Consider the following 18,155-nt stretch of genomic DNA (forward strand, 5'->3'; position numbering starts at 1 on the left):
CCTCCCTTACCCCCTTGCCCCGTGACAGGCCCCGGTGTGTGATGCTCCCCTCCCTGTGTCCATGCGTTCTCATTGATCAACTCCCACTTATGAGTGAGAACATGTAGTATTTGGTTTTCTGTTCTTGTGTTAGTTTGCTGAGAATGATGGTTTCAGGCGTCATCTATGTCCCTGCAAATGACATGAACTCATCCTTTTTTATGGGTGCATAGTATTCCATGGTGTATATGTGTCACATTTTCTTAATCCAGTCTATCATTGATGGGCATTTGGGTTGGTTCATTTCTCTTGAGAGCTCTTCTTTGAGCTGTGTTATTTAGAAGTATGTTTGATTTCCAGATATTTGTTTTCCATCTATCTTTCTGTTACTGATTTTTAGTTTAATTTTATTGAGAGCATACTTATGATTTCTCTTATTTTTAGTTTGTCATGGTATCTTTTATGAAACAGAATACGTTCTCTCTTGGTGAATTTTCTATGTGAACTTGAAAAAAAATGGTGTTCTGCTGTTGGGGTGTTCTGTAAATTAGATGAAGTGTCATTTAGCTAAAAGTTGATTAGTATGCCTTTCGGATCAACTATATCCATATTGATTTTCTGCCTGCTTAATCTATCAATTACTGACTGGCAGGAGTTATTGACATCTGCAACTCTAATAATGGATTTTTGTCTATTTCTCCTTTCATTTCTTAGTGTTTGCCTCACATATGTTGACACTCTATTGTTAGGTATATAACTAATTATAATTATTATGTGTTGGAGAATTGTTCCCTTTATTATTATGTAATGCCCCTGTTTATCTCTGATAATTGTCTTTGTTCTGAAGTCAGCTGTCTAAAATTATATAGCTACTTCAGCTTTCTTTTCATTAGTGTAGTATGATATATCTTTCTCCATTGCTTTATGTTTAACCTCTCAGTCTTATGTTTAAAGTGGGCTTCTTGTAGACAACATGTAGTTGGGTTTTTTTTTCTTTTTTTTGTGATAGGGTCTTATTCTGTCACCTAGGCTGGAGTGCAGTGGCATGATCATGGCTCACTGCAGCCTTGGTCTCCTGGGCTCGATCGAGCCTCCTACCCCAGGCTCCTGAGTAGCTGCGGCCATTGACACATGCCACCATACCTGGCACATTTTTGTATTTTTTGTAGAGATGGGGTTTCGCCATGTTTCCTAGCCTGGTCTCAAACTTCTGGGCTCAAGTGATCTGCTCACCTTGGCCTTCCAAAGTGCTAGGATTACGGGCATGAGCCACTGCGCTTGGCCTAGTTGGTTTTTTTTTTAAATTCACTCTGACAAATTCTGTCAACTGGTGTATTTTGACCCCTCACATTTAGAGTTTGGATTAATATCAACCATGTTTGTAACAGTTTTCTATTTGTTGTCCAAGGTTTCTTTTTTTTGCCTTCTCTGGTTTTAATTATTTTACATGATTTCATTTTGTCTCCTCTCTTAGTGTATCAGCTATACTTTTTTAAACAACTTTTAGTGATTTCTCTTGAGTTTATTATATATTAACCAATCTAAGTCCACTTTCTTTTTTTTTTTATTTTTTTGAGAAGAGTCTTGCTCTGTCGCCCAGGCTGGAGGGCAATGGTGCAATCTCAGCTCACTGCAACCTCTGCCTCCCGGGTTCAAGTGATTCTCCTGCTTCAGCCTCCCCAGTAGCTGGGACTATAGGTGTGTGCCACCTTGCCCCGCTAATTTTTGTATTTTCACTAGAAGGTTTCGCCGTGTTAGCCAGGATGGTCTCGATCTCCTGACCTCTTGATCCACCTGCCTCAGCTCCCCAAAGTGCTGGGATTACAGACGTGAGCCACCGCGCCCGACCAAGTCCACTTTCAAATAACACTCTTCCGTTTAACTTGTATGTAGTGCACATACCTTAATGCAGAGCATTTGTCATTCATTTCAATTACTCATACACTATAATCACGCAGTATATTGTTGCTATTATTTCTTCAGTTATCTTTTAGATCAATTAAGAATAAGAAAAATAAATATTTTTCTTTACTTTCATTTATTTCATTTCTAATCCTCTTTCATTCTTTATGTAGATCTAAGTTGCCTAAAGAAAATCTTTTAACATTTCTTAAAGGGCAGGCTTGCTGGTGCTGAATTCCATCAGTTTTTGTTTGTCTGAGAAAGTATTTATTTTATTTCTCCTTCACTTTTGAAGGATAATTTTGCTGGATATAGAATTTTAGGCTGGATACAGTGGTGCACAACTGTAATCCCAGCACTGTGGGAGGCCAAGGTGAGTGGATCATTTAGCTCAGCAGTTTGAGACCAGCCTGGGCAAAATGTGGAAACTCTGTCTTTACAAAAATATACAAAAATTAGCCTGGCATGGTAACATGTGCCTGTAGTCCCAGCTGAGACTCAGGAGGCTGAGATGGGAGGATTGCTTGAGCCCAGGAAGTCGAGGCTGCAGAGGGCCATGATTGCACCACTGCACTCTAGCCCGAGCCAGGGTAAGACTCTGTCTCAAAAAAAATAAAAAATAAAAAATAATTTTAGGTTGGTTGTTTTTTCTTTCAACAGTTTAAGTATTTCACTTTACTCTCTTCTTGCTTGCATGGTTTCTGGTGACAATTCCACTGCAGTTCTTATCCTTGTTCTTCCACAGGTAAGGTGTTTTTTTCCCCTCTGGTTTCTTTCATTATTTCCTGCTGGGGATAGGCCCCCAAATCTGGCCATAAACTGGCCCCAAAACTGGCCATAAACAAAATCTCTGCAATACTGTGACATGTTTGTGATGGCCATAACGCTCACGCTGAAGGCTGTGGGTTTACCGGAATGAGGGCAAGGAACACCTGGCCCATCCAGGGCAGAAAACCGCTTAAAGGCATTCCTAAGCCACAAATAATAGCATGAGCGATCTGTGCCTTAAGGACATGTTCCTGCTGCAGATAACTAGCGAGAGCCCATCCCTTTGTTTCCCATAAGGAATACTTTTAGTAAATCTATAATCTATAATCTATAGAACAATGCTTATCACTGGCTTGCTGTCAATAAATATGTGGGTAAATCTCTGTTTGGAGCTCTCAGCTCTGAAGGCTGTGAGACCCCTGATTTCCCACTCCACATGCCATATTTCTGTGTATGTGTCTTTAATTCCTCTAGCGCCACTGGGCTAGGGTCTCCACGACCAAGCTGGTCTCGGGAATTTCCTCTTTGTTTTTGGTTTTATGCAGTTTGAATATTATATGCCTAGGTGTACTGGTGTTTTCTTTTGGTATTTATTCTGCCCGTTGTCCACTGAACTTCTTGGATGTATTGTTTGGTGTCTATTAATTTTGGAAAGTTATCTGCCATTACTTCAAATATTTCTTCTGCTTCATTCTCTATTCCTTCTTCTGGTATTCCAATTTAGCATATGTTACTTGTCTTGAAATTGTCCCATAGTTCTTGGATATTACGTTCTATTTTTTACTTTTTTTCTATTTGCATTTCAGTTTGAGAGGTTTCTACTGACATATCTTTAGCTCATTTATCTTTTTCCTCAGCTATGTCTAGTCCATTGATGAACCTATCAAAGGCATTCCTTGTTTCTGTTAGTTTACTTTTTAATTTCTAGTATTTTCTTTTGAGTCTTTCTTGGCATTTCCTTCTCTTTAGCTTCATTACCCATCTATTCTGGCATGTTGTCTATTTTTTCCATTAGTGCCCTTAATGTATTGACCATAGTTACTTTATTTATTATTTTTACTTCTTTAGAGATAAGATATTGCTCTGCTGCCCAGGCTGGCATGTGGTGGCATGATCACAGCTCACTGTAGCCTCAAACTCCTGGGCTCAAGCAATCCTTCTGCCTCAGCATCCCAAGTAGCTAGGACTACAGGCAGGCACCACCATGCCCAGCTAATTTTTTTTTTAAGAGACGAAATCTTGCTCTGTTGCCCAGACTGGTCTTGAACTCCTGGCCTCAAGTGATCCTCCCACCTTGGCCTTCTAAAGTGCTAGAATTACAGGCATGAGCCACCACACCCGTTCTGATCATAGTTATTTTAAATTCTTTGTCTTACAATTTCAAAAACTGTATCATATCTGAGTCTGGTTCTAAAGCTTGCTTTGTTTCTTCAGAACGTTTTTTCCCCTTGCCTTTTGCTGTCTTGTAATTTTTTGTTAAAAACCAGACATACTATATCACGTATATAGGAACTGAGGTAAATAAGGTAAATAACCCTCCGGTGTAAGGAGCTATGTTAATCTGGCTAGGAGTTGTGCTTTGATTAATGCTTGCTATTGCTGTAGGTGCTAGAGGCGTCAAATTTCTCAGTGTTGTTTTTGTCTCCCCTCTTGACTTTGGGCTTCCCAAACAGAGAGACTCTAGTTTTTGCAGCTCTTTCCATTGTAATTTACTGTTATACTAGAGCCCTGATGGTGTAGTGATAAGACATTGGGGATAGGGAGTATTCTATAATATTCCAATTAAATCTCCATCTTTTAGTGGACCTATGTCTCTGGCCTGTGACCTCCGCAAGTGTTTCTTTTTGTATAGCGTCGATCCTCCCCTTAGATGACACAAGAAGCATAGAGGGTGATGGAGTTAGGTAATCACTGTTACCCCACAGCTCTGAGACAGAGCTCTGGTAAAATCTTTACCCCTAGAGAGTAGATATTTGTTATGAAAAAAGCTCTGAGATGTAGAGAGCAGGGCCCTCCTAAATTACACAGGCCAGTCATTGAGTTTACTGAGAATAGCTGTGAGTCCACAGACTTAGGTTCCAGGACCAGCTGTCTTTTTGTCTTCAGAATGGAGCACAAAGTAGCTGACTCCTGCCCATCACCACACATACAATTCACAGGATATGAGAGATGCAGTCTGGCAGAGTATCTTAAGATCATGGACTATTGGGGTCATGAGTTCCAGTCCCATCCCTACCACTTACTATCAGCTCTTTGATCTTGGAACCATTTTTTGACCATTCCAAATCTCAATTATCCCATATTTACAGTAGATTTGATGACTCTCCTTTCACTTGTAATCCCCACTAGTTATATTGGGCCAAAAAGTATGCCCGTCATAGAGCCTGAGTTCTCTAACACGAAATCAAATTCTCTTAGTACAAAATGCCAGGAGGAATGATGTGAGAAAAGGGCAAAATATTCCCAAATATGGAAATTTTCTAGTTTTCTTTTTGCTATTGATTATTGATCTCTGTATAAGTGTTTTGAGGGTCAGAGAACATGTGTATAACTGCAATCCTTTTGTATTTATTGAGACATCTTTATGACCTAATAGTCAATTTTTGTAAAAATGTTTCATGCCTACATTTACGGGGTTCAGAGTTCTGTGTATGTCCTTTAGAAAAGTTTGTCAAATTGTTCCAAGCATCTTTATCATTTCTGAATTTTTATCTGCTTGCTCTATCAGTTATTGATAACTTAACAATTGAAACTTAACATATTAAGTTTCTCATTATGGTTGTGAATTTGTTTCTCCTGTGGTTCTGCCATTTTAACATTTGATCATGAAAGACAGCACACATATAGAGTCACACGCATACACAAGATGTCGAGCTAAATTATTTATTACAAAATGAAAAACGGGGTAATCACCACTCATGTCAAGAAATAGAATACTGTTAGCAGTCCAGAAATGCCATTGATGTCCCCTCCAGTCATCCCCCTTCCTTCCCACTAGAGCTAATAATAATCCTGAAATTTATGGTAACCATTTCCTTGTTTTTCTTTATATTTTACATCCTAAGCAGTATAGTTTAGGATATTGCCTGTTTTGTGAACTCCATATAAATGGAACTATACAGCATGTATTTTTTACGGCTGGCATATTTTATTCAATACTATATACAATGAAACTAAATGTTCATGTCCTTCCCCAAAAAAATTACATGTTTCGAAATCCAAACTTCCAGGGTGATGATATTAGGAGTTGGGGCCACTGGAAGGGATTAGTGCCCTTATTAAAGAGACCCCAGAGAGCTCCCTCACTCTTCTATCATGTGAGGTTACAGTGAAAAACAGCCATCTGTGAGGAAGAGGGCCCCCACCAGACACTGAATCTATCACCTTGATCCTGTACTTCCCAGCCTCCAGAACTATGAGAAATAAATTTGTTTTTTTTTTTTATAAGCCATAGTATTTTGTTATGGCAGCCTGAGCTAAAACATTATATTTATGATATGAATCCATGTTTTTATGTTTAGATGTAATTAATTTATTTGCATTGATGTATAGTACACTGTTATTGAACATATCACAGTTTATGCTATTGTTTTGTTCTTCATATAAATTTAGCTTATTTCCAGCTTTTCAATATTATATATAATACAGCTATGAAAATTCTTATATATAACTCTCAGTGTACATGTACACAACTTTCTGTTGGGTAGTTATCTATGAGGAGAATTGCATGTTTAATTGTAATATATGATGCCAAACTTCCAAATTGGTTGTATCAGTTTACACTTCCATCAGTAGTGATAAGAGTTCTTGGCGCTCTACATCACCACCATTGCTTATTATCTGCCTTTTTCATTTCATTGATAACTAATGAAGCTGAGCACACTTTCAATTTTTTGGACAATTTGGATATCCTGTTTTACGAAGTGGTTGTATTATTCCCATTCTACTATTGGCTCATGTGTCTTTTTCGTACTAATTTGTAGGACTTTAAAAATATATTCTGCATCTGAGCTCTTTGTCAGTGACATGTATTGCAAATAGCTCACCAACTCTGTGGCATGCCTTTTTACTCTCTTTGTGGTGTCATTTGACTAATGGAATGTCTTAATTTCAATGGAATGATAGTTATCAGTTTTTTCCTTTATGATGAGTACTCTTGTGTCCAGTTTAAAAAGTCTGCGCCTACATCATAGTTATAAAGATATTCTATATTATTTTCTAGAAGACAGATGTATAATTGACCACAAATTAGTTTTTGTGTATTGCATTAGGGTTTTTCAGAGAAACAGAACCAATCTATAGCAAATATATATAGCATATATATTACATACACAGAGAGAGAGAGAGAGAGAGAGAGAGAGAGAGAGAGAGAGACAGAGAGAGAGAGAGAGAGAGAGAGATTACAAGCAATTGGCTCATGTGATTATGAAGGCTGAGAAATCCCAAGATCTGTAGTCAGTAAGTTCGAGACAGGCTCAAGACCCAAGGACAGTTGATTTTTCTGTTCAAGTATGAAGTCAAGAAAAGACCAATGTCCCAGTTCAAACAGTCAGACAGAAGTTCCCTCTTATCAGCCTTTGTATTTTATTCAGGTCTTCAATTGGTTGGATGAGGCCCATCCATGTTAGGAAGGGCAATTTGTTTTATTCTGTCTACCAATTAAAATGTTAATGTCATCCAGAAATACCCCAGGATAACATTTGAACAAATGTCTGGGCATTCTGTGGCCCAGTCAAGTTAACACATAAAATTAACCATCACATGTTTAATGTGAGGTAGGGGTAAAGATTTACATTTTCCATATTATATATTGCAGTACATTCAGTGTCATTTGATAAAAGTTATCCTTTCCTCCAATGCTTAACAATGCACGTTTATTATAAATCAGCAATCCATAATGCATGGGTCTGTTTCTGGGATCTCTCTTTGATTCCATTGGTCTCTTTGGCTATCCTTGGATTAGTATCACAATAAATTACTATGACTTTATAACATGTGTCAATATTTAGATTTTATAATAAGTTTTGGTGTTTAGTAGACAGAGCAAAGTCCTCCAGATTGGTATTTTTTCAGTAATGTGTAAGTTATTCTTGATTTTTTGTGTTCGTATATAATCTTTAGAATCAGTTTGTCAAGTTCCGTGAAAGGAAGAAGGGAAGGAGAGAATGAAGGAGTTTTGTTTAGGATTGAATTGTAATTATAGGTCAGTTAGGAGAGAACTGACATCTTCCTAACACTGAGTCTTCCAACCCATGACCATGGTATATATTCCATTTATTTATTTGAAGATCTCAGTAACATTCATCATGTATTGGATTTAAAACTTCCATTTTGTAACTGTTTTTTTGCTGACTAAGAAATGCAACTGAACTTTGTATATTGTCATATCCAGACCACTTGATGAACTCATTTATTCATTCCAAAATTTTTATATATGGACTCTTTTAGATTTCCTAAATTACAGTCATGTTTTCTGTGCATGATAGTTTGATTTCTTCCTTTCCAATTCTCTACCGTTTCTTTCTTCTTCCCTTCCTTCCTTCCTTTTGCCTTCCTGTCTTCATCTTTTTTTTTTTTTTTTTTTCCCGCTGGCCTAGGACCTACAGTCAAATTTTAAAAAGATCTGGGGCTTCCTTATCTCAGTTTCAATTTCAAACAGAAAGCTTTCTATACTCACCATTATATTTTATGTTTGCTCTATGTGTTTTATAAACATATTCTAACAAATCAAGGAAGTCCCCTTCTGTCTCTTCCCATTTAATAAGGGCTTCTATTATAAATACTTTTTTTCTTCACCTATTAAAATAATCATGATTGTTAGACTTTATTCTTTTAATGTGGTAAATTACATTAATTGACTTTCAAATATACCAATCTTTCATTTCTGGAATACCTTAACTTGTATGTAGTATATTATTATTCTCATATATGGTCAGAATCTTTCTTCTTTAAATTTTTTTCAGTTATGTCAATGAGTTACATTGACCTATATTTTTCTTTTCCCATAATGACCTTGTCGGGTTTTGATATTAAGGTTATACCAAATCTTAAAATGACTTGCAGAGTATTCTCTCTTTTTTAATTCTCTAGAAGACTGTGTTGGATGGATATTATTTTCTTCACTAGTGAAGTTATCTGGGTCTAAAATCTTCTTGGTCAGAAACATTTTGGAAGATTTTAAATATGAATTTTATTTATTTCCTTTTTATTTATTTATATTGAAATCTTCAAGATGAGATTTTATTTATCTGAATACAGTAAGTATTGTGGTTTAATAACCCGTACCTGATAAATCAAATAATTCAAATCATATTGATCTATTTCTGTTGCCTGTTGTTTCTATTTCTTACTCATAACGTATTTTTTTTCATGCCCCTGGTTACCTTTGTGTGTGGATATTGTATTTGAATTGTTGTAATAATTTAAGGCCTAAGATGATAAAAATCTTACTCTAGAGAAGATTTTATTTGCATTGGTCAGGCCCATAAGAGTGCTTCCTGGCCGGGTGCGGTGGCTCACACCTGTAATCCCAGCACTTTGGGAGGCCGAGGTGGGTGGATCACAAGGTCAGGAGTTTGAGACCAGCCTGATCAACATGGTGAAACCCCGTCTCTACTAAAAACACAAAAAAATTAGCTGGGCGTGGTGGCACACACCTGTAATCCCAGCTACTTAGGAGGCTGAAGCATGAGAATCGCTTGAACCCGGGAGGTGGAGGTTGCAGTGAGCTGAGATTTCACCATTGTACTCCAGCCTGGGTGACAGGCGAGACTGTCTCAAAAACAAAAAAGTGCTTCCTGTCTGTTACCACCATAATATTTGTTCAGAGCTTACAGTTCAGTAGTCCACCCAGATGATGCAAAGCCAAGTTACAAGACTTTGTAAGGGCCAGTATATTTTTGGATTACAATTTCCCTGAAGGTATAAACATTTGAGGTTCCCAGCATACTATGGGTGATGGTTTGTCAGGAAACCCTCCACCCCTTTTGATGGGCCTTGGGCTCTGATTTCTGTTACTATAGCACCTTGAATGTGCCATAAGTTCCAAGCAGTTTAGCACAGGCTTATTACTTAACCACAGATGCCTTCAATAAAAATATAGCTCTAAGTCCTAGGCTTACCTCTCTGGATGCTTCTGTTCTCTTATAGTATAACATAGTAATTCCTCATGATTGTATTAACTTTGTAGCCTTTTAGAGATCTGACTTTTTGTAGTTTTTTTCAATGGGTGGGTTGCTCTAAATCATCTAGTTCGCCATTACCAGAAGCAGATATATATATATATATACACACACACACACACATACACACACACACACACACACACACACGCACACACACACATATATACCTGTTTTCATCAACGGGTATTTGAATAATCATGCAAGAGGATGCAAAGATGAACATGGCACAGTCTCCATCTTTAGGGGCCTTATAGGGGGATACGAAATGGAAAGAGCCAATTACAAAACCTAATGAGTGTTAACAACGGGGAAATAACGGTGCTAAAATAACAGATAAGGGATCTAGACTTGAGGGTTCAGGGATGGCTCTTCTTTCAGAATATGATTGATTTCTTTTTATATCAAAAGTCCATTAAACAGAAGAGGAGTTAATAAGCCTCTACTCCAACCTTTGTGAACCCAGAAAGCAGGTTCAGCTATGAGTCAATTGGAAAACAGCTTCTGAGACTGAGATTTTCTGAGCAAATCACCATGTATCAGCATAGGGACCACAGAAGCAGGACAAGATCACATCTGATCTCCCACATCTGACCATCTCCCTGATGAGCTACCACTACTCTTTCCCAGTGCACATGTGTGCGCGCACACACACACACACACACACACAGAGACATGGAAAAGTACAAGGGTATATGGTACAAAAACCTTTGTTAAGGGCAACATGAAGGGTAGAGACCCTATGTGTAGCTGTAACAGGGGAGGGAAAGATCATTTCCAGCTAGGGTGGCTTCAGAGGCTGAGTGATGAGGGTTGGGCCTGTAAGAATGAGCAGGACCAGGACCTCTAGGGGGAATAAGAAGGCAGTTGGCAGGAAGTAAATGACACATGAGGACAATGAGAGGGAAGAATAAAGCATACTTGGGGTACAGTGAGTGAGGGCAGAGAAGTGCATGACTAGGTTGGGAATGTGTGTCCTGGGGCTCAATTCTGATGGATGCTGAATGTCAGGATGAAGAGTGCAGGATTTACTCTGTGGGTGGTAGGTATACTGTCAGCGCCTTCAAGCAGGAGAATGGCAGTTAAAAGCAGGGAAGAGTAAAGTTTAATTTGATGGTAATATGCAAGATTTATCTGAAGGAAGGGGCAGGGCTGGAAGCAGGAAAACTAGAGAAGAGATTATTTTAAGAGTTCAAATGAGAAATGGTGAAGCTCTAAGGTAGTGACAGATTCAGGAGATACAGTGAAGCAGGAAGTAGGGCTTTGTCTGTGGGAGAGGGAGAAATCAGATGTCTGAGACCTTGATTTCAAGTTGGGGCAACCTGACCATTTAATAAAGATAGGCCGGTATAATTAATGTAAGACCAGGAACTATAGTCAAACAGCTGAGTTTTCCCTCCCTACCTCCTTCTAGGTCCCACCCATTATCTGAGGCCCAAGTCAAGGTCCTTTTCCTCCTTGAAGCTTTCTCTGTTTATTTCCAGCAACCCTGGCCATTGCCTTCTCTGAGCTCCTATTGGCCCATTGACAGTGGCCCAAAGTCACTGGCCTAGTGACTTTTCCTTTAGCTCTTTCTCCAAGTGGCCTTATATGAAGAGGCTTTCTGCTACCCAGAGAGCATATCATTCACCAAGGTGAAACATCTTCCTCCTCTGATACCTAGCCCTTTTCACTTAAAGAACACGGTAAAGTGCTAGATATCAGTAGGTCCCTGAGAAATAATTATTGATTCATCAGTGATCACAGGGAAGGAAGTTGAGTAGAGAAAATGGGAGATAACATAGGGACATATTGAGATAGTAGTCCTCATTCTAAGACCTAGGTTGGTTCTCAAGCCTGGCAGTAACCAGCTTGTGTAACCTTGAACAGTTTACTTAAATCTCTCTGAGCCTTGGGTTTCTCATTCATCTAATGGGGCAAAGACTCTTTACTCACAGGCTGTTGAGAGGGTACTTGGGATACTCCACTGTCCTACATAAAGCAGCTATCCCCGTGTAGGGCATATGACAGGCACTCAGTTAATAGTGAGGTTCCCAAAGGTCTCTAGAGGAAAGTATTGTTTCCTTGTGGTTGGCCTTTGTCTCCCTCATCCTGACATACCCCAGTAGATATATAAGAAATAGTTATGATTGCCTTTTATTGAGTGCCCAAGATGTGAAGATTTTGGTGTGTTACAGAGGTGATGTCAGCACATTAGGAGTGACTTACCCAAGGACACACAGTAGTGATGATTCTGTCTCTGGGGACTCAGAGAGGTCTCCTGACTCCAGTTTTCTGTCCAGACAGAAGAGGCATCCACAGTGCCTTGTGTTTCTGTGTCTCATATACCTGTGCTTCCCAGATGTTTATCTAGAAGTTAAAATAATGGGGCAGAATAACAACTGATGGTGCAGTATTTTTTTCCATCTCATAATCTATTGATCTGATAACGCTGAAGCTCATATAGTATATATGGTTCCTCTTACTATATTTCCAAATGATGCCTCTGATAGCTATGCAATTTTTTAAATTTTTTAATTTTATTTTTTTTATTCTTTGAGATGGAGTCTCACTCTGTCACCCAGGCTGGAGTGCAGTGGCGCTATCTCGGTTCACTGCAAGCTCCACCTCCTGAGTTCACGCCATTCTCCTGCCTCAGCCTCCTGAGAAGCTGGGACTACAGGTGCCTGCCACCATGCTCGGCTAATTTTTTGTATTTTTAGTAGAGACAGGGTTTCACCATATTAGCCAGGATGGTCTCGATCTCCTGACCTCATGATCTGCCCGCCTTGGCCTCCCAAAGTGCTGGGATTACAGGCGCGAGCCACCGCGCCTGGCCAGCTATGCAAATTTTTATTGCAAAATCATGTATTTTATGGGAGGTTGAAGGAACTATTTGTTGAAGGTCTACTATGTGCTAAACACTTTATATAGCCATTTTTATTTATAATTCACAATAATCCTAATACAGAAAATCTTACTCCCATTTTCTAGAAGAGAAAACTAAAGCTCACAGAATTTTAGTAACTTTTCTAGGTTGACACAACTAGTAAGTGGCAAAGCTGGTATTTTAGCTGTTGATCTCCACAGTAAATAGACTGGTTGCTATAGTATACGTTATATGGTGACCATGTGATGTCATGCACATAAAGGAATTCAACACCTATTGATGAGGATGATAATAAACATGAAATAATCTCTCTTGGGTTTAGACATCTGGGTTGTGGTGTTCATACAAATTTAGTTAGAGCAAAAACTCAATGTATTGCACTCAACAAAGCCTAGCCCAGCTTTCGCACTAGGTTGAAATGCCACCTAATCTGTATATTAAAAGCTCATTAAAACCTAAGTGTGTAGAAGAGCATTCTTGCCTTTTCTTCACTAAATTTCTATTTTTGGACCTGTGCCATACTGTTTGGATTATTACGAGCTCTCATACGTTAAACAACTAGAACCCCTTTATCATGACTTTTATTAATTTCTTGCCTATCCTTTTCCATTTGATTTTTTTTAAGAGACTTTTGAAGGAAAATCTACCAAACTTCCAAATGCCGGCAGGGTGGGGGGCAGGAGTGATAAAATTCACAGCTTTACAAGACTGAATCATCATCCCATCCAGGAATCTGGTATCCTAATTGTCTAATTATCCAACAGGCACATTTCTTTTCAATTATTTCAAAATTTAGAATTTACTTTAGATCTTCAATAACTGCTAAAAGTTGATCTGAAAATAATCAGGCTAAAGACCAAGGCCCTTTTTAACCTGGCTTGTGAAGTGGTTTCTGTATAAGAGGTAATTAGTGACCTACCTACTTCAAGTACTGCAATGAAGATGAAACAGAAAAAGGCAGTGGGACACTATGATATATAATATTTTGGAACGTATTAAAGGAGAGCAAGACTTGAGGTAGCAAAATCAGAAAGGGATCTTCCACCATAGACCAGGAGTGGGGAGTTGTTTGCCTAAAAAAAAGTAGCAAGAGTGGAAATGGAAGAAAAGTGGGAAGATCCAGAGATATTTAGAAGAGAAGGTCAAGATTACTTGGTGGCAGGGAGGAAGAGGAAATGAGGGATGATTCCCAGATTTCTTGCTTGGGCAACAGTGTGGGTTCTAGAGCCATCTATTAAGATAAGAGAAACGAAGAGGGGGGAGTTTTGTGTGTGGAAAAGATCAAGGAAGGATGGTAAAATCACTTGGGACATATTGCATTTGAGGTCCTTCAGGGACATTCAGGTGGATATATCTAATCGTTAATTAAAATGGATCTGAATCAAATTTATACTGAAGTTCATGTAGAAAAATAAACATACAAGAATGTTTAGGAAAAAAGGGAATCTACTGAGGGGGCCTAGCTCTACCAGATATATGAAATTATATATGCTCTATAATTCAACTGGTATATGGATAGCAAACAGACCAATGAAATAGAATAGAAAGCCCAGAAAGTTTTCCAAGTACATATGGAAATTTGATATGTAATAAAGGTGGCATCTCAAATCCCTAAAGCAAAGATGGACTTTCTGATGCCAGAACAACTGAGAAACCAATTGGAAAAAGAAAACAAAAGATCCGTGAATACTTTAGGCCATACACAAATATAAACTCTAAATGTAAAGAAAACCATACGAATACTAGAAGAAAACATGGGTGAATGCTTCTTGGACCTTATGTAGGAAAATATTTCTTAACTATGAATCGAAATTTAGAGGCAATAAAAGTTTAATAAATTTGACTACTTTTATTAATGCATGGCAGAAAAACACCATAAACAAAGCCAAAAAGCAACTAACAAACTGGGGACAAAATTGCAACATATGTAACAGTTAATGTATTAAGAAAACTTGAAAACTGAGGTGAGAAAGACCAACAACCCACTAGAAAAATGTGGAAAAGACATGAACCGACAATTCACAAAGAAAGATATTTAAATTGTCCTTAAACAGAGATAAGGCAATATAAAATGCCATTGATACTACTTCTCAACTATCATATCAGTGAACATTTAAAAGAATGTCATAGGTTATGTTGGGAAAGGTGTTGGGAAACAAAACACTATATTACTGGTGGGAATGCAAAAATAGGTCTGAGATTCTGGGGAGGGAATAGCCTGGAGATGTAGCTCTGGAAGTCATTGGTCTTTACAGGAAATGAATGAGATCGAACAGGGAGACAGAACTTGAGGACTGAGGAGAGAGGAGGCCCAGGACAGAACCCTAGGAACACCGCCACTCAAGGTGGCAGCTCAGCTTCCTGGCAGGCACCACCACCCTGGGCTCTGGAGTCAGGCAGAGACGGTCTTGAAAGCGGTCTCTGAGTTCTGGGGCTGAGCGCTTTCGGCAAAGTCGGGTACCCTCTTTGATCAGCTGTCACACCTGGCGATAATGGGCATCACAGAGAGATACCCTGCGAGGATGCTGTGAGATGCACCAGGTAAAGCACCTGGGGTCAGAAAGCCACCCTCTCTTCTTCTCCGTGACTGCCCTTTGCTACACAAACACACCCCGACCCCGACCGTCCCCAGCCTCCCGGCCCCTCGGGAATGGATGGTGAGGTGGGTCAGGGAAGGGGGGCCGAGCTCGGGTGACGCGGCGCTCACGTGACCCGCCGGGCGCCTACGTGGGCACCAGCCCCCGCGCCTGCCAGCCCGCCCTGCGGTCCGGTCCCGGCGCCCGCGCAGAACCAGCTGTCTGAGCTGTCCGGGCGGCGGGGGAGCAGCGAGCGGGCTTCTGCGAGCCGGAGGAGGCACAGGCCTGTCCCGGGTCCCGGCAGGTCAGTGTAAAGGTGGGCGCTGCCGGCGGACCTGGGAAGAGGAGGAGGTGGCTGGCAGTAGGAGTAGGGAGGGGGTGGAGAAAGGATCCGGGAGATTGGTGAGGAGGGGGATGCAGAGCGGGCGGGGGTGAGGGCGGGGGAGCCTGGCCCGCCTTCTTGACGACCCCCTGCACTGAGCCCTCCATCCATTTTAGTGCTGGAAATGGGGTATGGGGGAGCAACCCTGCAGTGCAACAGTGAAACGTAGACGTATTCTGGAAATAACCCCCTCTCACAATCTGCTCCCATGGAAACATCTGACCTCCGCAAAAACGGGGTGGCGCTGGGACAGGTTGCCTCCAGGGGAAGGGGACACAGAGACAAACGCAGTTTGGAAAGCATGCTGGTTTGGTGCCCGAGGCCTGGAAAGAAATGGCGGCTGGGGTGCGGGGGATGTAGGGGAGGAAAACGTTGGATGAGCAGGGCCTGGACTCAGGAAAGGGAACCGAGTCCCTGTGCGACTGCTGAGCGCGCAGCCCCTACCCCTGTCTCCTGTCTGTCCACAGGTCTGCGCGTCTGTTCCCAGGACTCTGCGAGGCCCGAAAAGGAGCAGCAACCTGTCCAGAATCCCCGCAGGTCCGTGAAGGTGGTTGGAGGGGAGCTCCATGGACAAGGCCCTATAAGGGTTGAGAGTGTGGAGGGCCCGGCCAGGGCCAAATTGGGGCCCCTGCCCATCCCCCAGTCACATGAACACACACCTTACCAGGCTGAACCAGGGCAGAGAAGGTGGCAGGGCCTGCCAGGCAATGGCTGGCTCACGTGTGTGGGAGGAGTGGCAGGCTACGTGGTAGGCAGAAGGCCCTCTTGCAGGCCCGGTGAGCTTAGGGGAACCCTCACCAGGGGTAAGATGCAAGTACTATCCAGACCTGCATTCCACCCCACGCACTCAGTCTCCCATGTCTCTTAATTGTCTCCTCTTCCCTCCATTCCCATCCCCCAGGACAGGAAAAGGAGGGGAAATCTCGACATGGAAAAACCCTACAATAAAAATGAAGGAAACCTGGAAAACGAGGGAAAGCCAGAAGATGAAGTAGAGCCTGATGATGAAGGAAAGTCAGACGAGGAAGAAAAGCCAGACGTGGAGGGGAAGACAGAATGCGAGGGAAAGAGAGAGGATGAGGGAGAGCCAGGTGATGAGGGACAACTGGAAGATGAGGGGAGCCAGGAAAAGCAGGGCAAGTCCGAAGGTGAGGGCAAGCCACAAGGCGAGGGCAAGCCAGCCTCGCAGGCAAAGCCAGAGAGCCAGCTGCGGGCCGCCGAAAAGCGCCCGGCTGAAGATTATGTGCCCCGGAAAGCAAAAAGAAAAACGGACAGGGGGACAGACGATTCCCCCAAGGACTCTCAGGAGGACTTACAGGAAAGGCATCTGAGCAGTGAGGAGATGATGAGAGAATGTGGAGATGTGTCAAGGGCTCAGGAGGAGCTAAGGAAAAAACAGAAAATGGGCGGTTTTCATTGGATGCAAAGAGATGTACAGGATCCATTTGCCCCAAGGGGACAACGGGGTGTCAGGGGAGTGAGGGGTGGAGGTAGGGGCCAGAGGGGCTTACACGATATCCCATACCTTTAATGCCTTTGGCCTTCCATTCTGACTTCTCTGATGAGAATATTGCTGGCCCTGCTTTCCCTGGTAGGTATTTGCCAGGCCCAATGCTTTAACCTTAAGCTGATACTTTGCTTTAGATGTCAATCTCGTTACCAGCAGCCTTTTGACCCAACTACAGTGCTCTATATTTTAGTAGAGGATTTTCACCCATGTGCATGGAAAAGATGTTCATGGTACATTGTAAAAAAATAAAAAATAAAAATAAAAAAAGTTTGCAGAACCGCATATACAGTATCAGCCCGTTTTTATAAAAATGTAAATGTTTGCATAATGCATTTGTGCACAAAGAAAACTCTGAAAGCATGTACACTAAAAAGCAGCCAATGGTTATTCCTGAATGGTAGCCAAAAATGAGTTCAATCATCTGCTGGGTAGGTACCTCCATGCCATTCTGCTGTTGTTGTGCCCATCCTCATGTCTTCCCTAGGTGTAACTAGGTGAGTGGGCACTGCTACCCTTTCTCCTGTGTCCTATGGCTCCGCCATAGGATGTGATTCTTTTTCTTTTCTTTGCTGTCATCTCCACCTTTTCTTAAAGGATATGTCCTTTTGTCATAATAATAATTTGAAAAACTAAATGAGAAAACAATACATAAGCAATTGAACTGTTCAGTGAGCCTATGAGGGTAATAAAGACACTTAAAATTTCTGTTGCCAGAACATAAAATGATAAGTAAAATTTATATTACCTCTGAGACTAATAGCTAAAGGTATCAACCTGGCAGTTATAACAAATCCATTGCTGTAAGGGTCAGTCTTGCCATCTGTGAAATGGGAATAATACTTATCTCACAGGACTGCACAGTGGATCAGATGAGGTATTGAACATGTGAGCTGTCCTTACAGTAGCAGGACCCAGCACCCTGTCAGACACTTAAAAGAAGAGCTGAAGGTAGGTTTCACCTGTCCCCAGGAACAAGTCCAAGCAGCTG

At 41.0% G+C, this 18,155-nt stretch overlaps 1 protein-coding gene and 1 long non-coding RNA gene across 2 annotated transcripts in view; one reads left to right on the top strand and one right to left on the bottom strand.

Moving 5' to 3' along the window:
• LOC141409421 (uncharacterized) overlaps nt 1-18,155 on the bottom strand; it is a 40,822-nt gene that overhangs the window by 4,169 nt on the left and 18,498 nt on the right. The window contains exon 2 of the long non-coding RNA XR_012430030.1: nt 12,039-12,179. This is a non-coding gene — a long non-coding RNA (uncharacterized lncRNA). The remainder of the gene's footprint in view (nt 1-12,038; nt 12,180-18,155) is intronic.
• Nucleotides 15,462-17,283, top strand: LOC102124836 (uncharacterized). The gene is given in 4 exon segments (XM_005594235.5): nt 15,462-15,579; nt 16,125-16,194; nt 16,559-17,107; nt 17,109-17,283. Coding segments are annotated over 2 exon segments (552 nt in total). The 5' UTR covers nt 15,462-15,579; nt 16,125-16,194; nt 16,559-16,585; the 3' UTR covers nt 17,139-17,283.

The sequence above is a fragment of the Macaca fascicularis genome, chromosome X (genome assembly GCF_037993035.2).
Source record: "Macaca fascicularis isolate 582-1 chromosome X, T2T-MFA8v1.1".
Classification (NCBI taxonomy): Eukaryota; Metazoa; Chordata; class Mammalia; order Primates; family Cercopithecidae; genus Macaca; species Macaca fascicularis.